This window comes from Anabrus simplex, chromosome X (assembly GCF_040414725.1).
Source record: "Anabrus simplex isolate iqAnaSimp1 chromosome X, ASM4041472v1, whole genome shotgun sequence".
NCBI classification, from domain to species: Eukaryota; Metazoa; Arthropoda; class Insecta; order Orthoptera; family Tettigoniidae; genus Anabrus; species Anabrus simplex.
The window spans coordinates 115,271,962-115,294,790 of NC_090279.1; the positions used below are offsets into that span (position 1 = coordinate 115,271,962).

Consider the following 22,829-nt stretch of genomic DNA (forward strand, 5'->3'; position numbering starts at 1 on the left):
TCTTTGTTTTAGTTGACTTATTATATTGTTACATTAAAATTTGAGTCATAAATCCTGTTAAAACTCAATAGTATCTAAAGTTTAAAGTCTTAATATGCATGTCAAAGGGGTTGGAAATATTCTGCATCATGTACAGTAGAACCTCGATAATTCGAAATCGGTTAATTCAAAATCTCGCCTAATTCGAAGAAGCTCTCGTTCCCGGGAACATGAGATACAGTTTTGCATGTTATTTTAATGGTTTAATTCAAAATACGGATAATTCGTAGTTCGAAGTACAATGTCGGCCCCATTACCGAAATTCAGACTTTTAATTCGAAACTGCCTTTACATTTTAAAACAATAGTACCAGTATATTACAGAGTATTTTCAACTCGAAATTTATCCGCGTCATAATAGAACGCGTGTTCCTGAACGTGGAGCGGTAGCTTACCGCACTTACACTCACTTCGGTGGGTCCACAGTGCGCTTCTTGATTGCTATTGCATTTTTCTGTATTGAATGTCAGTTAAAGGAGAACAATAAAACTTTGATTTCCACCTATTCAATACTTTAAAAGCAATTATAAAATTAGGATCTCATCCTTATTTTATTGCTAAATTATTAAAAACATAGGACATGTTTCGTTCAGTTTTTGAACATCTTCAGCTATACACATTTTTAACAAGGTTAAAACCGGTAACATTATTCTAATAACTTGCACTTATTGATTACTGCTAACTAAATAATTTTCATTTCTTTTTCTTTTTTGCGAAAAATAGTACCTCCTCTTCTTCACTGGATGAACATCTTTCTTTAGTTATTTATGTATTGTGTTACTTTAGGCCTATAGTTTATAAAGGCACAAAAGCTACCAGGTGAAACAAAATATTATTGAAATACGATGTATTTTTCGGAAGGAACTGTTCCTCAGTATAATGAAAATGAGTTTTTCGAGCATTTCCGCATTAGCCGAGGAGTTGCTCTAGATATTCCAGATCGATATGAAAGATGTGAGCATCATAAAAGACATTACGGGCAATATGGGAAAATATCGGCATTACACCAGTTTAGTACAGTAATTGCTGTTACTCCTATTCCTTGGAGTTCATGAACGAGAATCCATTCCAACACAACCCAATCGTGTATCAATCCCGGAACCGATACGAAGTCAGCGCATGCGTATAGAGCGGTATATGGATGCGTCCATGTACTGACAGCAAACTGCGTGTTGGAAAGAAGCTATATAGTAATCCAATGAATAAAGCACTTGCACATGGGAGCCAGCATAGATTTCTCCTCTTCTTTGAATCCTGCTTTTTTTTCTTTCTTTCGTTGCGTGAGGTTATGTTTGCCAGTGAGATATTCAAATGCATTATTTGAATACTGTAAATGCACCTTCTTGGATACATTTTTGAAATAGTTCTTTTTTCATGGCATTTGAAAGGTATAAACTGTGAATCGTTTTTATGAGAGCTTGGTCAAAAGGGATGTCAATCTGAAAAATCTTGAAATGTTGATATATTATCCTTTTTCACAATCTTTAAGTGATGGTGCATCTATAACAAAGGAAATTGCGTGATAGTGTTGTGTGTTATTGTGCTTTCACAGTGATCGTATTGGTGTGCGTCACTTACCCCTTTGACTGCTACTATAATGCCTCACGGTGCTTGTTACATCACGGTGACTGCTTGCTTTTGTGTTTCTACTTCTTGTGTTATACATATGAAGAAGGGCAAGTAGAGGACTTAGGGGAAGAAACAGTAGTCGGGGCGTGTGACATTGGCGTATCGTGTGGAGAGGAGTCTTTATGCGTTGTCAAAGTAGTAATTGTGTCTATTTTTGTGGTGGGAGTTTTCAGATTAAATGTCTTAAAGAATTTACTATTATCTGATTTAAAAGTTTGTAGTAAAATTGGCAATTGCTCTATTAACAGACTCTTTATTTCGATCGCGTCTATCCCAATTTTAGCATTGTCATTTTAAATTGTTAAACTATCCATTGTGTTTACAAATACCTATGTTCACAAATTTTATCACTTGGTTTTTAGAATCATAATTAAGTACAAATTAGTTATAAGCATATTGTAACCTTGAGATTTACAAAGTTACAAAGGCTGAGGATGCTCGGAAACCGAGCGAAACATGTCCCTTTTAATGTAGTGTTGTAGTAAAATGAATTTCTAACAACACAAAATCAATAGTATTGTAATTGTGATTCTTGGAACTATCAATATGGGGCTAATGGAGCTAATAAACTATGATATTTACAGTACAACAATCGATCATGAAAATACTTCTGCTGTCTATAAAATTTCATTTTACTAAGCGTCTGGTACAGTACATGCGTTATAACTCTGCCACTGAGTAGTTGTGGCCTTTCTAAGAATTCAAAGAATCGTTGCCATAAGACCTATCTGTGTCGATGATATGTAAAGCCAATTGTAAAAAAAAAATTTAAAAAAATTCAAAGGCTTGCATGTTTTGATGCCATTCTGCAATTTGTGAAACATTTTTGTGGAGGCTAATAGAATGTCTCTCTCTTTCTTCACTATATTCCGAGAAGCAGTGACGTTACACGGAGGCACTGTACAACAGGTTGTCCCTGCTAGTGATGTATAATAAAAACATGGACATTGATGGTGAATGAGGTACGTGCGCAAGCAGTGGGGTGAAAAGAAGCAACATGATTAACATGGTACTGCCAGTGGCGTTCGTTACTATTAGATCGTGAATGCAAGGCGCCCCATGATTTTTCACATGAGATTCTGACAAAAAATGTCTTTTTGGATTCAGAGAAATATGATACTATCAACCACTGATCGCACCCTCCCTTCTAAAATGCCAGTGAACACCTTGCCTGGTATATTGATCGATGAAATACCTCAATAGTTGTTGCAGTCCTTATTCATCCTCTTTGCTGACTCAGCCAGTTCTTCTTTCTGCCTTCCACAAGTCCCATTAATATTGTTAGCTGTGCATCGAATTCCATTTTGTTCACCGAGTTGTTTTTCAAGGAGTCCCTTGCCTTTCAAATGGAAGTGGGAGTCCATTACTCCCATAGGCCCGTGGCTTGCTTAATACATTCTGAGCTTGATAAGTTCTTTGAAGCAGGATGCTACCCTACTTATACATAATCTCAGTAAGGATCTCTCCTCTAACGTGTTTTTGACTACCGGTGGATTGTGTAGTCCTAGCTGCCTGAGGAGGAGGAGGACCATGATTCAGAATATGTCCTAGATGTTTGCTCCCATCCCATAGCACCTGGTATCCTGACTGTCATGACAACTTACTAGGCCACTCAGCCATTGCCCATGGTTCACGAACTACGATGTGACTACAGTAACCCATACTACGAACCATGGCACTTTATTTAGGTGAAAATAATTTGCAAAGCTGAAACAATTTATGTTGTGCAGACTGTTTCTCAGTAGTTATTTCTTATATTTGATTAGTGTGTTAGTTCTTAAAATACACGCCAACATGTAAATTGGGTTTTCGGATGCATGTGTTGGAAATGAACCTCTCATGGATGCCCCCTTTCACTTTTCTGTTGGAGCATACAAGACGGACTAGGTTTCCTTTCTGGGTTGAGGCATCGGGATATATAACATTCCGTTCAGGAATTTGTCGCTAGTTGATGGATGTCCTCTGTGTAATTCCAACCAATAGTAGCATATTTTCTTGCATAATTTACACCTTTGCATAATTTGCGTATCCCATTATTTTTAGGTCCAAAGCAGAGAAAACGTAATGTTCCCGTATTTGACGCACCCATTTCATCGATCGTCCATCACGCAGTCCCATATGCATTTCGAAGTACAGCTGTCAACTACTCAAGTAGCAGCCTTCCTATTGCGAAACCGGGCATTCCGAATACTGCGCAACAGAAAACAATGTCTAAAGTAAAATTTCCGCAAGGGATCCACATTCGTATCCAAGAAAAAGGGTGGATGGACAGGTCACTTGTACTAGATTGGAAACAAACGGCTTGGAGAAATCTAGCAGGGTCTTCCCTTCGATGTCCATCTCTTCATGTGGGACAGTTTACATGGCCACCTGATAAAAGACACTAAGGGCCGGTATTATAATGAAGGTTTAAACTGAAGATTGAGTTACTTGAGTTTAAACCGATGTTGAGTCATATAATGGCCGGCCTAAGTTAAACTGAGGTGAAGAAGGAAATATACAATCTTGGTAGCAGTGACTTGAGAGAAAAGATGACTGTCAATAATGTTTTGCAGTGACTTGCAAGAAAAGATGACTATCGATAATGTTTTGTTTACTTCTTGTAGGTAAAATGGTGGATAAAAACAATAAATCTTGTCCTAATTTTACTTGTAAGGTGATAGAATTTCTTGTGCAATTAGTAGAGAAATATTTATATTGTCCGTGAAACAGTGGCCTTATGAATTCCTCCGAAATCTCCCATTGTAATAAACGTACTACCCGAGGCATAAAACCGCAGTCCGATTAGTAGCTGACTGAGAGGTTCTACAGCATGATTACGGAAATAGAAGTAAGTTACTTTATTTTCTAAAATTTACACTTTTGACATTCATACAGTTCAAAAAGTCATTTTTACATTATTACCTTTTCGTAGCATTGTTTATTCTAACACCAATTTGCTAAAATTAGGGTTATGCCAGTCTGTTTTGTAAATACAAACTATTTTAAAACTCTGTTTCATTCCATGTATGAAGGTGCTTTTGCTCAGAAAACTCATGGTGCCCATGGTCGTTCAGTAATTTGAACCACTTCATCATCGCTTAGTATTTCTTCAAACACCTCAAAAATATCTGCAAGATCCATTCGTTCGGCCATGTTGTAAGGTTATGTATTCTCAAACTTCAGTTTAAACAGTAGATGAGTGGCAGTAAAATTAATCTCTAGTTAAACTTAAGATTTTTATAATACGCGACTAACAGATAAACTGAAGTTTAAACTGAACCAACAGTTTAAACCTCTATTTAATACTGGCCCTAAGAAATCATTGGAAACCATCAAAACTGATTTGGCAGCGATTTCTGGTGGACTGCCATCGGTACTTGGACCTTTTGATAAACAAACCATTCAAGGACAATGTGCGAAAACTCTTTTCAGTGCTGTATTGGGGAAAGGAAAATGCAGCTTGTTGGATACGTTTCAGAAATAGTTTTTTCTTTTTCTTTTCATGCCTTTTGAAAGGTTTAAACTGTGAATCAAGTTTATTGCATGCAGTAATAGGCCTTAAGAATATTTTGAGACACGGCAAGGGTTGGCATTTCTGATTTACGAGTTTGTAGTTAATTCATCTATATATATATATATATAAAATAAGAGTTTTATCTGTACATTGCTCAGAATTTAAAAAGGATGCTATTCCTGTATCAGTCGTGCCCACAGTAACAAGGAACTGCACTTTTTAATATTCCGTAATTTCTGTCTGTCTCTCTGTCTGTCTGTCTGTACACGCATCACAAGAAAACGGCTGAAGAGAATTTTCATTAAAGGAGGGAGTATTGATATTGGACGGTAGTCTGATGGATAATTTGATGTGTTCTTTAATACTGGAGTCACTAGAGCATCCTTCCAAATGTCTGGAAAAGTTCCTAAATTTATACAGTAATTGAAGATATGAGTAATGATCGGTAATACTGCGCCAATGACATTTTTTATGAAGCCTATTGGAATATGATCTGCTCCTTTCGCTTGAGATTTTTATGGAATTTAAGACTCGTTTTACTTCGTTTATATATGACAGTTCGCAATGAGAATGTTGGTTCAGTATTCAAGTAAATGCCATATTCGTGTAACAGGATTCCGGATTGGGGTCGAGTTTCTTGGTTTGTTTACCAGTGAAATGAGAGTTAAGTGTGTTCAACGATATTGTTGGAATATGAGGTTCTATAATTTTTTCTATTCCTGTTGAACGTAACAAATTCCACGCATTAACTGTATTGATATTTTTGGTTTGATTTCTGATATATTTAAATTTACTGTTTCTAATTAATTGTTTTGTTTTGTTCCGTAGACGACAGTATTGTTCGAAATCCGTTTGCTCTTTTGTTGCTCTGTACTGGCGAAACAAAGCATCACGGCGGGCCATTGTTGCTTTTATCTCATTGTTTAACCACGGAGCAGGCGAGTGAGTAACCCTTGCCTGCAGAACGGGAGCATGCTTGTCATAGAGTCCTAACAATAAGGAGTTAAATCGATGTTCTTTCAAATTCACGTCGTGCATTTGTCGTATGTCATCTCAAGGCAAATTATATGCGTCATATTGTAGTAGAGTTAAGTCTATGTTTTTCATGTCTCTGTAGTTTACATACTTAGCTTTACACTTCGGCACCCGCAGTGAGTGGCACAGATAGATAAGATCGTGTGTAGAGATACCAGGGACAGAGATTTGTCCGTGCTTGACAGCCTTCTGGGGATTATTTGTCACTCAGTAGTCAATTAGAGTGTGGGCTGAGCCGTTACATGTGTGTACGTGATTAGTTGCGTCTAATGGTAAGATGGTCATGTCCATTGAAATGAACAGCCTGCGAATTCGGTCCGAGTCATAAGTCTGGGTCAGGAGATTTATGTTAAAATCACCGAGGATTATGATGTGTTCGTAACCTGGTATAAGTTTCAGCAGATCCGCTTCAAGTGCGTCTATATTACTTACCTTGGGTGGCTTATATACTACTACTATTATCACTTTCTGGTGGTTGACAATCGCCTCAAGGAACATATATTCAGTATGCGGAGTGTCATTGGGGGAAGATTTACAGATTATTTTGCTCTTAATGTCATCTCTACAGTACACTGAAACACCACCATCTCATTTACCTGCGCGGTCATTCCTGAATAAAGTATACCCATCAATTTTTACAAGCGCGGAACTGATACTGTTAGTCAACTAACTTTTCACTCAGACCATTTAAATGCATTTTTGTATCAGTAATTATAGAAAGGACTTCGTCAAAGTAACTTAAAAGTGATAAACAGTTAATGTGGCAACATTGGCGGGTTCTAGGAAACTGCGACAAGGCACGTTTCAATAGGATTCCTCTGGGCTCGGGTTGGGGTAGGGGAGCTACTGGTGATTGTGAAAGAGGGTTGTCATTGTCTTGGAATACGTCCGGGTCAATGGCATGCAGGAATTCCTCATCTGCTACAAGCACAGGCTCATTAGTCTTAGCCATTATCATGCATAACTAAAGAAACACTTACCGAGAATTTCCCAGGTACATTCGCTGACTCAATTCGCACACACTCAGACACACACACAAATATATACACATGAATACTACTGAACATTTTAAGACTTAAACCTTAATTCACTGTTACAGCCGCTGAGTTTAGAGTTCTGTTCAAGTCACCTACAGTACTAATATATTCTTTCCTTCCATTATTTAGTAACACTACTATGTGTCCTTCGATGTCCATACCCGCTTATGCCCTAGGATATCCCTAGCTCTATATATATATATATATATCATAGAAGAGAAAGGATCCACCTAATCAATACAAGTTTATTGTAAGTTCCTATATTACAGTACCGGTTTCGACTCAGTATAAAAAGAGTCATCGTCAGCTGTACATTACCTTTACATTAGTCAAAGTTGGTATTGTGCCTTGCTAAGTAAAAAGAGGGATATAACAAGCATTAAAATTAGGCATATTTCAAAGTAAAAGCCGGCTATGTATACATCTAATATTAAGTGTGTCTGAGGGCCTAAAAATCGTATTGATCAACTTATTTTAAAAGATATAGATACATAAACACATTAAAATATTCACAGTACATATTAAAATTACACATTAAAATGCACATTTCATGCTAAAGTCCAGTGTGATGAGTAGGAAATTCTTGAAATGAATTTGACATCTTGCGTTTGTTTACTTAATTATCCAACGTAAGAGGAAATGTCCGTGCTTGTGTTCGTATGGAGTGCTTCCATAATATTCTACTCTATATTAGATTCATCCACTTGTATGATTACAATCTTCAGTTGTCAATAATAAATGCGTGTATGTTCAAAAGTAGGCATGTGCAGCTGAGGTTGAAAATTGTCTTAAAAACGTTGAATGCAGTTTGCTTTAGTGTATAAATGTCAGTTGCTAGGTGGTGGCTTTTTCTAGTCTATAATTGCCGATAAATATTGTTGCTGAAGTGAAGGAGTTGCGTTCGACGTGGCTGCCTAGCGTGTACCACCAGACAGTACACGCCAGGCAGACGAGTTATCTAGCCTGCCCGTTCTGACAAATACGTCTTATGGCTGGTGGTCATCTGAAAATTTGCGTTTCGGAAGTTAGCGTCACAAAAGGAGTGACAGAAGTGTAAAGGCCCGCTCCCACCTAGTGGAATGGAATTGAACCGAACAGAATTTGTTTTTAACATGTGTTTAAGTGGTAGATAGAGATGATGATTGCAACGAGTCGAATCTAATCGAACCAAATGGAACAGGATTCTCTGCCAAGAATATTTTTCGACTAGCGGAGTGGATGTTATAATTCTCATGTTAGGTCCATATTGAAATGTACGTAAATACAAAGTATGTTACAAGTGTTGGGTGGATATTAAAAATAACGCTTGTAACATACTTTGTATTTAGCAGAGTGGAATCGAACAGAATTATCAAGATTCGTGCAAGTTTGCAGACATTGGGGTCGAGATCTTTCGGACGACCATTTGGCGGCAGATGTGTATCAGCTTCAGCTGGAAAGTTAGCCGTTTTTTTGGATACAGTCGGGAATGTTCTGTTTTGTGATAGTTTATGTAATTTATTAATGGTAGATACGGAAAAACTTACCAGTTTAGTTCAAAAATATCATTTCCTCTACTGCAAGACCAACGAGCATTAGGCCTACTGCAACAACGTAAAATATAATGCCTGTGAGGAAATAAACAAGGCTATGAAAAACCAAACTTACTAGAATATTCAATTTTATGGTACTTTACTGTAGTCTATATACAATTTATTTCATAATTTTTGTTGACTTCATCACAAAATCATGTTTTGTTGGAGTCCACATACGGTATATCAGTACGATAACTGACACCACATCTCACATGGGATGTATATTTAAGCGTTTATTATATTTACAGTGAACGATTTCTAAGTGGCGTTCCCTAGGTTTCAAACTGTCGTATATGTGTTCCTAACAAATATTAGGCTACTGTATACTAAATTGCTCTGTTGTGGACAGTAAATACACTTCACGGTCTTTAATTAATGTTACAGAGAGTTGGCTGTGCAGTTAGGGTCGCGTAGGTGTGAGTTTTCATTCGGGAGATAGTGAGTTCGAAACCCACTGTCGGCAGCCCTGAAGATGGTTTTCCATGGTTTCCCCATTTTTCACACCAGGCAAATGCTGGGCCTGTACTTTAATTAATGCCTTGGTCCTAGCCCTTTCCTATCCCATCGTTGCCATAAGACCTATCTGTGTTGGTACGATGTAAAACAAATTGTAAAAAACATGTTGAGGCTACCTCGATTAATGATTTCATCCTGCCACGGGACGCGATCAACTGCATTAAAGTAGTTTTAAAAATGATCACGGGACTCCCATTGCATCTGAGGTAGCATTTCCTCCTGTAAAATTGAACTTTTCTGTTAAATTTTACCATCTGAAATAGGCTAAGTGTTGAAATTACAATACATTAACTATGAAGTAGGCCTACCGTCGAGACTTAGCTTCATCGAGCAATAAACATTCAAATAAGTTTGAATACTCTCCGTTTGGCTCTCTTGTTAATTTCATGCATCCAGAAACTTCTCCGATATCTCGTAATTTTCTGCCTCCTCACGCCTTCTATCAGACTGTCCATTGCAAGCCTGAAGTTTCCCGTAGAATCCTGTTCGATTTTGTTCCGCTAGATGTGAGCGGTCGAATGGAAATTTCGGCTGTTCGGTTCGATCCGATTCCACTAGGTGGGAGCGAGCCTTAACTTTTGCAGGCTGTGATGTTAGGTATGGATCGATGGTCATACAGTGTTACCTAGCAACCGTGCTAGCTATGTGTTACGGATGGTGGTCATCTGAAATTAGAAGCCGTTGACGGATAACCGTGACCGAGAGACATGTATATGATCATTAGATTTTCGCAAAGGGAAAATGGTTTCTTTTGATTTACAATTGTTAGTTCAAACCATAATTCAGTATTTGATTCAACTTCTTACAACTGCTTCAATATTTATTGTACTATCCGACACAAACTTACAAGGAGCATGAGGATTAGCTTGGCTATTCCAGTGCGAAGTGGCTGCATCACTTGTAAGCAAGCTAATATCTCCTCCCTCTTCTTCATTTTCAGAAGAAAGTTCACTGTCACTTTCGCCACTTGATCAGTCGTTGCCGTCCAAAGAGTTGTCATCTAATTCGTCATCTGAATCAATGAAATGAAGAATAGATTATCATCCAAACGAGCGGCTTAGCCATTATGTACGGAAGAAAGTAAAATGAAATATTGGCGCGGACTGTGGCGCAGCATGTCTGGAACCTACGGACATCTATGAAGCAATCATAGAACTACACTCAACAACAATAAGTGATGAGATAACACATTCCGTCCAGCAGATAACAATTTTCTAAGGCACTAGACGAGTTAACTCGTCATTACACGATTGAGTAACAACTATTGGTAGACGAATTAACTCGTCACGCCCAGTTAAGTGGTTAATAGATTGCTTACGGCATGCAAGGTGGACCTTCCTTTCCTGAACCCGAATTGCTGTTTAGGGATCATTGGATCTAGTGCTGGAGTGAATCTGTTGAGGATTAGGTTTGTAAAGACTTTGAAAATGTTATTCTCCAGGTTTGAAAATGTTATTCTCCAGGGCAATACCACGGTATGAGTTTGGGTAGTTTCTTTCGCCTTTACCTTTGTAGATGACTTTTCTCCTGGATTTTCTCCATTCATCTGGTATTTGCCCTGATGATAGGCATCTATTGAACAGGTCTGTTCATACTGTAGCTCACTTAGTGTTTCTGCAGAGTCTTTTAGCATCTCGTTGTAGATCCCATCTGGGCCGGTCGCCTTCCTGTTTTTTGTCTCCTTTATTGCTGCTTTCACTTCCTCTGTTGTGGATTGTGAGACTCCCAAAGGCATTTTATTACCTTCTGCCAGGTTGAAATTAGGCTGCCTGTAACATGGAGTCAGACGCCTTTCGTAGCGCTCCTCTGGAGTACAGACACTACGGGTTTGTCCCTTCCACAGTCTCCACCGTACCGAAGTCCACCTTCTCTGCCGTAGATGCTGTTGAGGTCTTCACTCATAACCTTGAGCTGGACCCATACCAGATGTTACACACTGGGTTAGTGTGCTCTGGGCTCACATAGGCAGGGGTGCCATTCCCTGGGTAGGGCTGCCTCCGAAGAGAGTCCCTACCTGCTACCTTAAGAAATGGTAACCTTCTCGCTTCAAATTTACATGATAATAGCCTTTCCAAAATTTAACTAATGCGAGAAAATGTAAAACTAACTTCTGAAATCAGTGATGCCCTCTGCATACCTGCCAACTTTCCCGATTTAGGCAGGGAAATGCACGTTTTAATTTTCCGTAATTTCTGTCTGTTTGTATGTACACATATCACAAGAAAACGGATGAAGAGAATTTAATGAAAATCGGTATATTAAGTCGGGGAATAAGTTGCTACAATCTAGGCAAAAAATAATTTTATTTACGCCGAGTGTAAATGGTAGTTTAAAGGAAGACCTAACATTTAATTCTCAAATATTTATTATTGGCCCTATCGATAAATACTACGTAACGAAAGTTATATATTACTAAATTTCATATCATTTATATCTTATACATTTTTACCGTACTGGCTATGATAACATAGCTATTCATGAATTTGGATTTTTGTTGCTAAGTCCATATCAGCGCCCAGGTACTGGTATGAGAAAATGGGTGGACTGAATTTAATGAAAATTGGTATGTAAAGTTGGGGAATAAGGAACTACAATCTACACTATAAATAAATTTATGCGCCCTGTTTGAAATGATAGTTTAAGGGAAGGTGCCAAAAATTTAATTTTTAATTACCGGTACCTATCTTACTGGTCATATCGAAAAGTACTACATAACAAAAGTTTTAGAGAATATAATTTCCGATTATTTATGTCTTATTCAGTTTTACCATACTGACAATAATAATATTGGTGGTGATGGTGATTAAATTGTGAAGATTATAAAAACGGGTAAAGAGTCATGAAGGAACGATCACTTGAATAATAACACAAGAGGGAGTCATGAATGAAAGGAGGACTCGCTTTACATTAGATGCTCTAATATCACAGAGTCGGAAGAAAACTAAATGTGAAGGCCTGCAATATAGAACGCTCATATATTGATCAACAATAACATTATATTGACCATTGTTTTTTTGTGATGTGCTTTGTGTATTCTGCTGCTATTTATCTCCGATAGGTGGGACTACTGCTTCGTACAGAGTATAACAGCCTGCCTGAATATTGGCGGGAAGTAGCTGGGGAGTTAGATCTCTCTCTTCTTTAGCACACCATTCCTCTGGTTCATAAATTTTCTGATACTACTGGTACGTAACACACTGGATCATCATAGAGTTCCAGCTATTTGATACCTACTCTGAGGCAGTGATTGGAATGAGCAGTGTGCACATTTAAACGGAATAATGACACACAAGTGTACGCAGCTGTTTGCAGCCTGGTCATTCTAGCTCTGGAACTTTGAACTGTTAGATCGACACCTTAGTACTTAATACCAATATAAATGGTCCGGTATTGGACATTATAAATTTTCCAGCTAACTCATTCCTAGTTACCAGTGTTTCGCCCCCATGTGCTAGGTTGGGCTCATCAGTTGGTACCTAGCACATCTACCAAGACGCTGGCTAGTGCATACCGTGGAGGCCACTGTGTAGGCTACTTGAAGCCACCGGCAGTATCAGTGCACTATAGTGTTGGCTACTGAATGCATGATTCGAAGCAGTGTATCGATTCATTCAAGCGTTCGAGTGAATCGATTCACAGGAACGGCACACGATTCAGCTTACTCCCAGCGGACAGTGCTGGGTGGCGCACTCACTGGACTTTGACGGGGAGCTGAGCTTCCGCTGCAGCGAGACAGTGAATCATGGCACATCGAAAGAATCGTGAACGAGCGCGGCTCAGTGAGACACATGATACACACGGCTTCTTATAGGCTCACTGGACACGCGGAGAGCCGAGCTTCCGCTGCAGCGAGACAGTGAATCATGGCACATCGAAAGAATCGTGAACGAGCGCGCTCAGTGAGACACATGATACACACGGCTCCTTATCGGCTCACTGGACACGCGGAGAGCCGAGCTTCCGCTGCAGCGAGACAGTGACCCATGGCACACCGAAAGAATCGTGAACGAGCCGGCTCAGTGAGACACAAGATACACACGGCTCCTTATTATGCTATAATGGACTCTCGAGCTCAGCTCATTTGAAAATAATACCCATTTTCATTCACTGTCCTCTTCTTACAGGGAGGTTTAAATAATAGATGGATTTATTTGCAGTGTTAAAAGGGTAGTCACAACATAATTCTGAAGTAGCTAGTAAGTAGGTAGGCTATTAGGTTATACTATTTATTAATTTAATGAATCTTAGTATTATAACTTAGTTGACTTTTGACAATTAAACTCGACTCTAGCCTGCCCTATGACTATGAGTCATGCTCATGACCACTCAAAAGTACCTGTTTTATATTGGGAAGAACGGCTCAGTATTCTCTCAGTTCATATGTCACATCGTTGCACAAGACTTCAATCATATGTGGACAGACGCAATAACAGTATGTTGAATCAGAAAATCAGGGGGCTATTGTACATCTCGGGTAGCCTATACAAAATATCACGATTTAAAAAAATCCTCAGCTGATAGAAAAATACATATTTTCAAAAATGAATGAGTTGTCGTGCGGTTAATATCGCGTGGCTATGCGCTTGCATTCGGGGGATGGTGGGTTCGAATCCCACCGTCGGCAGCCGTTAAGGTGGTTTTCCGTAGTTTCCCCATTTTCACACCAGGAAATGCTGGGACTGTACCTTAATTTAGGCCATGGCTGCTACCTTCCTAATCCTAACCTTTCCCACCCTGCGTCGCCGGAAACCTTCGATGTATTAGAGTAACTAGCATTTTTTCTAAGAAAGGAGTTCATAGTATGAAGACCAGATGGCAGCTACGAGCACTGAATGCTGTTGCTGCTGTCTTACCAGCACATACTACACAGATGCAGTAGGAGCGGTGACCAATGAGCCGTGAATCGGATCACTGTATCGATTCAGTAACGTGAACGGAATCAAATGAATCGATTCAGTAAAATGAATCTAATGTCCCATCACTAGTGCACTATGAGAAACTTTGTCTCATTACCAAAAATTGATGCCTGCTTGGCCATCAGATCATATAGATGTTGATTCCTGTAGAGAATCTGAAATATTTACTAGGAATGAGTTAGCTGGAAAATTTATAACATCCAATAATGGACCATTTATATTGGTATTATAAATTTACTCATTCGGGACAAGTATTTCCTATATGACCATAGTACTTTTTGTTAAAAGTGAGAAAATGTGCTGTTTATCATTTTATCGAATACTTCATATGACAGCATTGCTTTTAATCACGACATTTATACTGACGTCATTGTAATGGCCTTTGTTGACTACAGTTGGGAAAAGCACAGTCTTTCTGATAATTCCATAGCGAAGCACGGTTACATCAGTTAGTTATTTGATACAAATAGCATTGCACTTCACATAATTGTGCGGGTGCTCAATGCAATATATTAATCTATGCATTTGCTAAGTAATGCCATCTAATTGCAAGACTGATTCACACGTGTGGAGCATGAGTTCATACTATTTTTGGAAAGCTTATTAGAGACCGATCATCTCACTCACATACTTCCTGTGAGGGAATAGATATGTGTAATTTTTAGCCTTGTAGCCTCATATAGCAACAGTCGGGCTTTGAGAATATATAAGTATTATAAATATATCATAATTCAGTATTGTACAAGACATGTAGAATAACCAGTTTTGACCAATTGTATCTCCTGATTTTTCCTGATTTTCATATCAAAATCTCCTCGTTGTTTGTTTTGTAAAGTTGGCAGGTATGCCTCTGCGATATCTTGAGGTGTATCCCATTCTTACTTAATTGCAGTATTTAGCATTAAAATTAAGCAACCGTTTACTTCAGCTGTTACTTTTAAGAATTAACAACTGCTATCGGACACGCTATTTACGCATTTATTACGAACACATGTTCTCTTTCATTTCTATTTTTCTGTACGGAACAGCAGTCGACGGGTATTACTAATCGACTCCGACATCGCCTTCGAATGTTGGCGTGAGAGCTCGCTAGAGGACTAGTGAGGGAACGATACCGAAGATGATCGATCGTTTGCAATATAATCGTTGGGTGAATAAATTTCACAACGGAAAAAAATCACGGACGCTTAATCGCTCGTATAACGGATGCGTCAGTGATGGGGCTCCCGCTGTAACCGAAGGATAATACACAGTTCAATATAGGAATTTTGAAGGGACAGATAAAAACTGTTGTTATAACGGGGTTCTTGTTATATGCCGTACTCATTATTAGGGAGCGGATTTTTATGTGCTAAAAATGTGAAAAATATTTATTTTTTATGTGCTGAAAAACTTTAAAATATGTGATAAAAAATTGAAATTATTTTCCTTTAAATATCACATAACTACTCGCGCTCAAGAAGTAAATAAGTATAATGTTTTGTTTAGAATATGGTGCTACCAAACGTGCTCCTTAAGGCAAAATGGTGTCTGTGTATGGAAGCGTGCTGTATGGTATATTAATTTTTGATATGCCAGAGTAGATATTATGAATGGTTTTTTTTTTAAGGTAATGTTTTGTTTAAATATGGTAAAAGCAACCTATCATCTTTGAAAAAATAGTACCAGTTCGTACTCAGCCATCACACGCTGGAATATTAGTTGCTAGAAGTAGTCTCAGAATTGCAGAGAACAACGAAGGTAATCTCCAAATTGTCCATCACAAATGCATGCCGATTATCTCTAAAGAACGCCTTATACTGCGAAAACGATCGGTCCACATCACAGGAAGTCAGACGAGCATAGTTAAAGAGAGGAATGTCACCAACAATAACGCCATCAATTTCGCCAACATGAGCACCCTCTAATACACTAGAAATTTGGCACATTGTTTGAAATCTTCAGTTTTTCCTGAACAAATTTTGATATTTGACCTTTAACAGTCCCTGTACCTGCGAAGCCGGGAGTGGATCTAATTTATTTTCAACAGCGCGCACGTCCTTCACTGTTTCGGACAACAGGTTAGTGGATTTTTCAAGTATGTCTATAGTTTTACACAAGAAGCTTAGATTGGCAGATATAAATGCCAAATCTTTTTCAAAGAGCTGTCTTTTAATATCTCTTGAAGAATCTCAATTGACGACGCGTCGTTTTTATATAGCACGTTCACAACGGATGCAAAACTTTCGAAATTGTCTGCGTAGTATACCACAGCGATAAGCCAGGTACCCCACCGCGTAACAATAGGCAGAGGAGGAAGCGCAAGATCCGTGTTTTTCTCTTTAAAGAGATCGATTCTTGAGGGTGCTTTTACGAAAACTTTTTTGCCATTAGACACTAATTTATCCACTTGAGGATACTAAGCCCGCACAGTTTCACATAACCTGTGTAGAGCATGAGCAACGCAAGCTACGTGTATCATTTTCGGAAAGCTCACAGAAAGGCCTTCGGCTGCCTTTTTCATGTAAGCTGCACTGTCAGTAAGGGAAAGCAATACATGGTCGTATTTTATACCTTTTGGCCAAAGTAAGTGAATGGCTTCATTGAATAACCTAGCTACAGTGACATGGTTTGCAGCAAGCATTTCTTTACACGCTAGCAAATAAGAATGTTCGCAAGCAGTTTTGTCATTCTTCAACACACCAACTACAACATTTCCTACTTTTCTGCCACTTGAATCAGTGGTTTCGTCAATGCTCACCCACAGTTTTTCGCTATCACATACTGCCCGAATTCTCTGTAAAGTTTCTTCGTGACATTTTGGGATATAGTTTTTCCTTAATGTGGATTCGTCTGGAGGCTCAAAATTAATGTACTTTGTTAGGAAATTTCTCAGTCCCGGATTATTTATTTTACCAAGAGGAATGTCGGTGCAAACAAATGTTCTGCACACATCTAAATAATACTGGAAATATTTAGATGGGCCTGCATTTGAAGTAGCTGGTTCAACTATTAGTAATTGTCGCGAACGCACACGTGAAGCAGCCGCAGTATGCTTATTTCCAGACAAATGCTGGATTACTTGAGAACGTTGATCTGCACGTACTGTTTTACCACACGGTTGGCAAAATAATACTTTTAAATTCCACTACATATTGTTGAAGACGCAACATTGTACTCGACTTCTCTTTTGGCATTATTTTGCAGGTTACGACACATGCATTTAAGGTGAATCACTGTTTCAATAAAAAGAATAGCAGCGTACACTGAAGGAAATATTTCTTATAAATCCATACAAAATCACACGACCACGGGAATGATATATGGACCCGAACAGCTAACCTTACTCTTAGGAGGAAATTCCACTACCTAATGGTGGGGCAATATTCGTCCGAGTTTCCCATGTCGTAACGGAATTACGTCGCCTTATCTCTCCGTGATTGCCTTTCGCTGATATTCTATAAACAAAACCCGAGAGGGCTGACTCATAAAGAGTTGAAATGACATCATGCAAGGAAACATCTTGTGCAGCAAATCAAATCGCTGTCTAAATGTAACGACGTAGCCAGTGACCAGCAAGTTTTAGAATTTATGGAGGGAAGTCCATAAATAGCCGAAACATTCAGATATATTATGTTAAATACACTGTTAAAAACAATACCGTAATCGTAAAATGAAAATATGAGCATTGTTTCATAATACAGAAGCATTTAAAATTTTATTGATCAATAAATATTGCTGATTTATGTGCTTATTATAGATTTTCTTAAAATATGTATTTACATTAAAAAAATGTGAAAATATGTGTTTTTATGTGAAATAATATTCAGTTTTTACACTTGGGGATGCACAATAGGAATAATGAATTTCGTAACTTGCGTTAAAACTTACGCAAAAAAATATGTAATTACATAAAAATCTGCTCCCTACTCATTATAGTGGACTTTACTGTATTAAAAATATTAGAAACTGAGATATTGAAATTTTTCGAAGAGTAAAGCAACAGCATGTAGTAGCAGACAATAAAATTCATTAGTGTGTAATTCTAATTTTGAATTGTGTTTTTTCCTCTTAACTTTGACTTCTTTTTATTTTGATATTCACAAAACAAATACTTTTTATACTTTGTTGTGTTAATGTAACAGTATGTGGCTTAGTAAACATGTAAAGCAACTCCTTTTTTATGGCCAGTAAAAATGTATGGGGGCATACCTTCAATGATAGGAAAGTTGTAATTATTTTATTTGAACATCGCTATTTCTTGAAAAGAATCTTATATTATAAGCTACTGATGCTAGAGGGGTTAAAGATGGATATTATTTATTCCACTCCTCCAAAGTTTGTATGTCCAATATGTTACAAAATATTGTTGAATCATTTAGAATTTGAAATATACTGCCATCATTGAGGAAACCAGTTCCTGCTGTAAACATGACCACGTGCTCTTGGTAACATTTATTTGTTGATGCTACTGCAGAATACCTACTCGGAGACATCAAAGTAGTTTGTGAGCCAGGTCATGGCATAATGCAATCCTACGTGCAAACTGTCCCACATATAATTTCTCAAATGCAAGTATGCAAGAACCAATTTGTATTCATTGTCATTAATATAAGCAACCAATTCAAAATCAAATTGAAGAGTGTCGGACGCATGCCCTCATGCTTGACCCGCGATATTGTATCTCTAATCTCTGTGAATTTGTTTGTTGGCGAAGGCTCAATGGAAGCTTTACTTTATTGAGTTGGTGTTGTGCATAATAATAGAAGTAGAAGTCAGGACATTAGTGAAGCTCTGGTGAGTGTAACGGCTGAAATATGGGTTGCCTTTAATCATCACGTGGTGGCGGAAGAGCATAGATTCTGTTAATCTGGCAATCTGTGCGATATGACTGTTGACTGTCTTGTCAATAATCCAAATGATACAGGCAGCAGTGAAAGAGAGGAGAATCCAAATTGGAAGGAGTTGGTCCTTTATCAGATTCTAATTAAATAAAATATTTCCTTTTCAAAACTGTATTTCCCTTCTAGAATTTAATTTCATTGAGATATTAAAAGTGCGAATTTTTCCGTATAAATGCTTTTGTGAATGATTTATTACATATGTACGTTTTTGGCTAAACTTCAAATCCATGAACCTTCCATAACTTATTTCTTTTCCAAGATGTTAAATATCCAGGTGTAATTTATTATTCGCTTGTAGTTTATTATTCGCAGACAGTGAATGTAATTTGTCTCATCTGTATCAGTATGGCATTTCATCTACATGTTGACATCAGTGGCATCCGGTAAGAGCCTGATGTAATCGCGGCAATCAGCAATAAGGAAGTGTGAAGAGATGATGTACAATACTGAGCTGTGTGGCTGAGAACGCCAAGTAAGGAGGAGGGTAGAATTCAAGCCAGCGAAATGAAATTCCTAAGAAGTATGATAGGAAAGACAAGGAAAGATGTATTGAGAAACGAGGATGTGAGAAAGGAGATCAGAATGGAAAACCTAAATAAGAGAATTGATTTGAGTAAACTAAGATGGTTTGGACATGTAAAGAGGATGGAGAATGAAAGAATACCAAAACAGATGATGGAGGTGAAGTTCGAGTAAAATAGAGTGAGATTGAGACCTAGAACAAGGTGGATCAATTCGATAAAGAGGAGGGCAAGAAGAAGAAACCTTGACTGTGACAAAATGATGGAAGAGGAATGGTGGAAGAAGAGAGAAAGATGAAAAAAGGGCCGTAAGTCCCCTGACCCGGCTGGAGCTGGGTAAGGGGAAAGGAGATTTTTTGTCAGTTTATCTGGCCATTTTGTTACCTAACCGAGGGTTTGGTCCTGCGCAGATTAGTTAATAGGAGCATCCACTGTATAGTGTGTCCTTTTATTTGTATTCTGCCAGTGTGTAAGTTGCTGTTCTTCATCTGTTTCCAGTACATTTGTATCCCACTCTTATTACATTTTTTGCCTGAGCATGTTTGATTGCAATGGAGTCTTTTTAATTATCAAATAGGTTCGATCGTCGGGAACAGGCGCAGGAGGCGATTAATGGGCTGAATGGTGTGATCCCCGAAAGTGGTACGGAGCCCTTGACGGTGAAGATTGCAGAGGAGCATGGCAAGCAGAAAGCAGCTTATTATGCAGGTTGGCAAGCTGGTTATAATCAGAGCAGAGGTGAGTGAGCCAAGCATTTTGGTCTTTTCCGCTGTGGAGATAGAAGGGAGAAGAGTCCGCCAAAGTTCTACAAGCACACCAGCTGTGAACGTGTAATTTGATCAAAGCAGAAGAAACTAAGCGTGCTGTCAGTTTTGGCTTACACCCGAATTTATCATGCATGTTGCTCAGCAATCTTTAGGTTTTGTTATTAGACAGAATAAGTATATTATAACCAAATACATCCGTGAAATGTTGTATTTTTTGAATTTCCAATTCATATTATTTATCACGATCACCACAGCGGACAACGGTGTTCTGAACCGTCCTGCTAGGCCATGGCGGACACAGGTGTCCGCTGGCTCAAAATTGACGTACACACTTGTTCGCTTTCATACAGGATTTGACAATGTCGAGTAGCAATCAAGTCTCTTCAGTTATAATTCATGCAACAGGCTCCGATGTTGTTTGAATCTTCCAGCTAGGCCACTGTGGACGCGGTGTCTTTTGAATCTTCCTGCTAGGCCATGGCAGACAGAGGTGTCTGCTGGCTCAAAATTGACATACACACTGACAGTGTCGAATAACAGTTGAGTCCCCTCCGGTTTATAATTCATACATTATACAGGGTAGCTTCAAAAAATGAGGCAACAAGGGCTCACATGAAGAAACTTTAGTAGGGCACTAACACAGGTTACTATTCAACATAGTCGCCATTCTTGTCCTTTCACTTGTTCCAGTGGCACACCGAGACACTGATGCTGGCAAGGAAGAAATCTGCATCCAGTCTCTGAAGCCACGTCATGACAGTATGCTGATTGGCCACATCATCATTGAATCATTTATCACCTAGCTGCTTGTTTAATGGTCCAAAGAGATGGAAATCGCTGGTTACCAGGTAGGACTGTAGGGAGAACGATCCATTACGTCCCACTGGAAGCACCGTAGCAAGCGTGTTGTTGGCTGCGTGTGGTCTGTTGAGAGAATTCCCAGTTGTTTTCTGAGAATTACTATCCACAAACACTCCAGTGTGTCACAATAATTGGCAGCATTTGCTGTCGCTCCTCTGGTGAGAAATCAACCATCTGGACCATCAGCAACTTTACACCCACTGATTTCCTTCTCTTCGGACTGTTTAAAAGCACCCGGGTGGTAAGCAATTCAACGGTGATGACAGTTCAGCATGCTGTCATGACGTGGCTTCAGGAACTGGATGCAGATTGCTTCTGGCTTTGGTGTACCATTGTAACATGTGCTTGGCGACTATGTTGAACAGTAGTTTGTATCAGTGCCTTACTATTGTGTATCCTTATATCTGCCTGTAAAATAAGATTTCTCTGTGTGAGTTCTTATTTTATTTTCTGAAATGCCTTTTGTGCATTACAAATTACACATATTTTATCATGTATTCCGATGTGAGAAATATATTTATTTTACAATTTAGGTAATGGAATTAGCAAATGTACAAATGCAGGAAATATTGGGAAGAAAGTGTTAAATACCCAAAGTGACAGACAGGTGACAGTTGTACTACTAGTATTTCTATTCAGTTAAGTAACATTTTACTTATTCTATTCCAGTGACTGGGTGTCAGCATGCAGACAAAAAAGAGAGAAATTAAAAAGTTTTTCTTCAAATTGTATGTACTTGTAATCCGGAATTGTCACTTAACACATGTTTACCATACACACCTCACTATATTCATCTCTTCTATCTCTCGGTCGACTGGGGGTCACTGGCTGGGAATTGGACAGTATTTGGCACGCTTGCATGATTGTCATGGCCCCAGCAGACACAGGTTTCCCACAGGCCACAGCGGACACCGGTGTCCACCTTACTTTTTCCGTTTTTGACATTATTTTTTTCTTTTCAGCTGAATGCATGGTGGAATATTGCTACTGACATTTTTTGGTCCACAGAGGAAAATTTCAAATTTGTGCTTGGCGCTCAGCATGTTAACCTAGTGAATGTTCTCACCTTGAGTAATTGTTTTCATTCTTCATTCATTCATAAATTTAAGGCCCGTTACACTGAGTACTCTTTTTTTTTTTTTCTTGCAAGAAAGGAGCTGCTGCAACCAGTGGCATTGGAGTGAAAATTGTATTTTACACGTTCACCATCAAGCATATCGATTGTTCATATTTTTAACTGCTACCAGGGCGAAGCACATCTGTAGATGTTTTAGAATACTTGTTCAAATAGTTTCTTATATTTCCCAATGATGGCATCCAAATGCAGGAATTTTGCTATATCGATCAATGAAATTTTGATTTATCGATTTCTGTGTTTAGTTATGATAGTTTGAAATAATTATATTGGTTGTGATATATTTAAAATGGAGCAAGGTCCAACTTATAGATCCTCTACATATAATTGTTGGCGTGAAAGTTTTAATAATTCTGATGAAATTGAGAATGCTGTGAACGAAATGGTTGCTGATTACATTTGAGGTCATGAAAATATGATG

General features: G+C 38.4%; 1 protein-coding gene across 10 annotated transcripts in view; it reads left to right on the forward strand.

The window, feature by feature from the left end:
* The window catches only part of LOC137503221 (sex-lethal homolog), a 183,243-nt gene that overhangs the window by 44,576 nt on the left and 115,838 nt on the right, over positions 1-22,829 (forward strand). For 8 of the 10 annotated variants that reach the window (XM_068230752.1, XM_068230759.1, XM_068230750.1 and 5 more), the window contains exon 5: positions 20,223-20,383. In XM_068230752.1, coding sequence (XP_068086853.1) covers positions 20,223-20,383 — 161 coding nt within the window. The remainder of the gene's footprint in view (positions 1-20,222; positions 20,384-22,829) is intronic. The other 2 variants (XM_068230753.1, XM_068230757.1) reach the window with 1 other exon arrangement.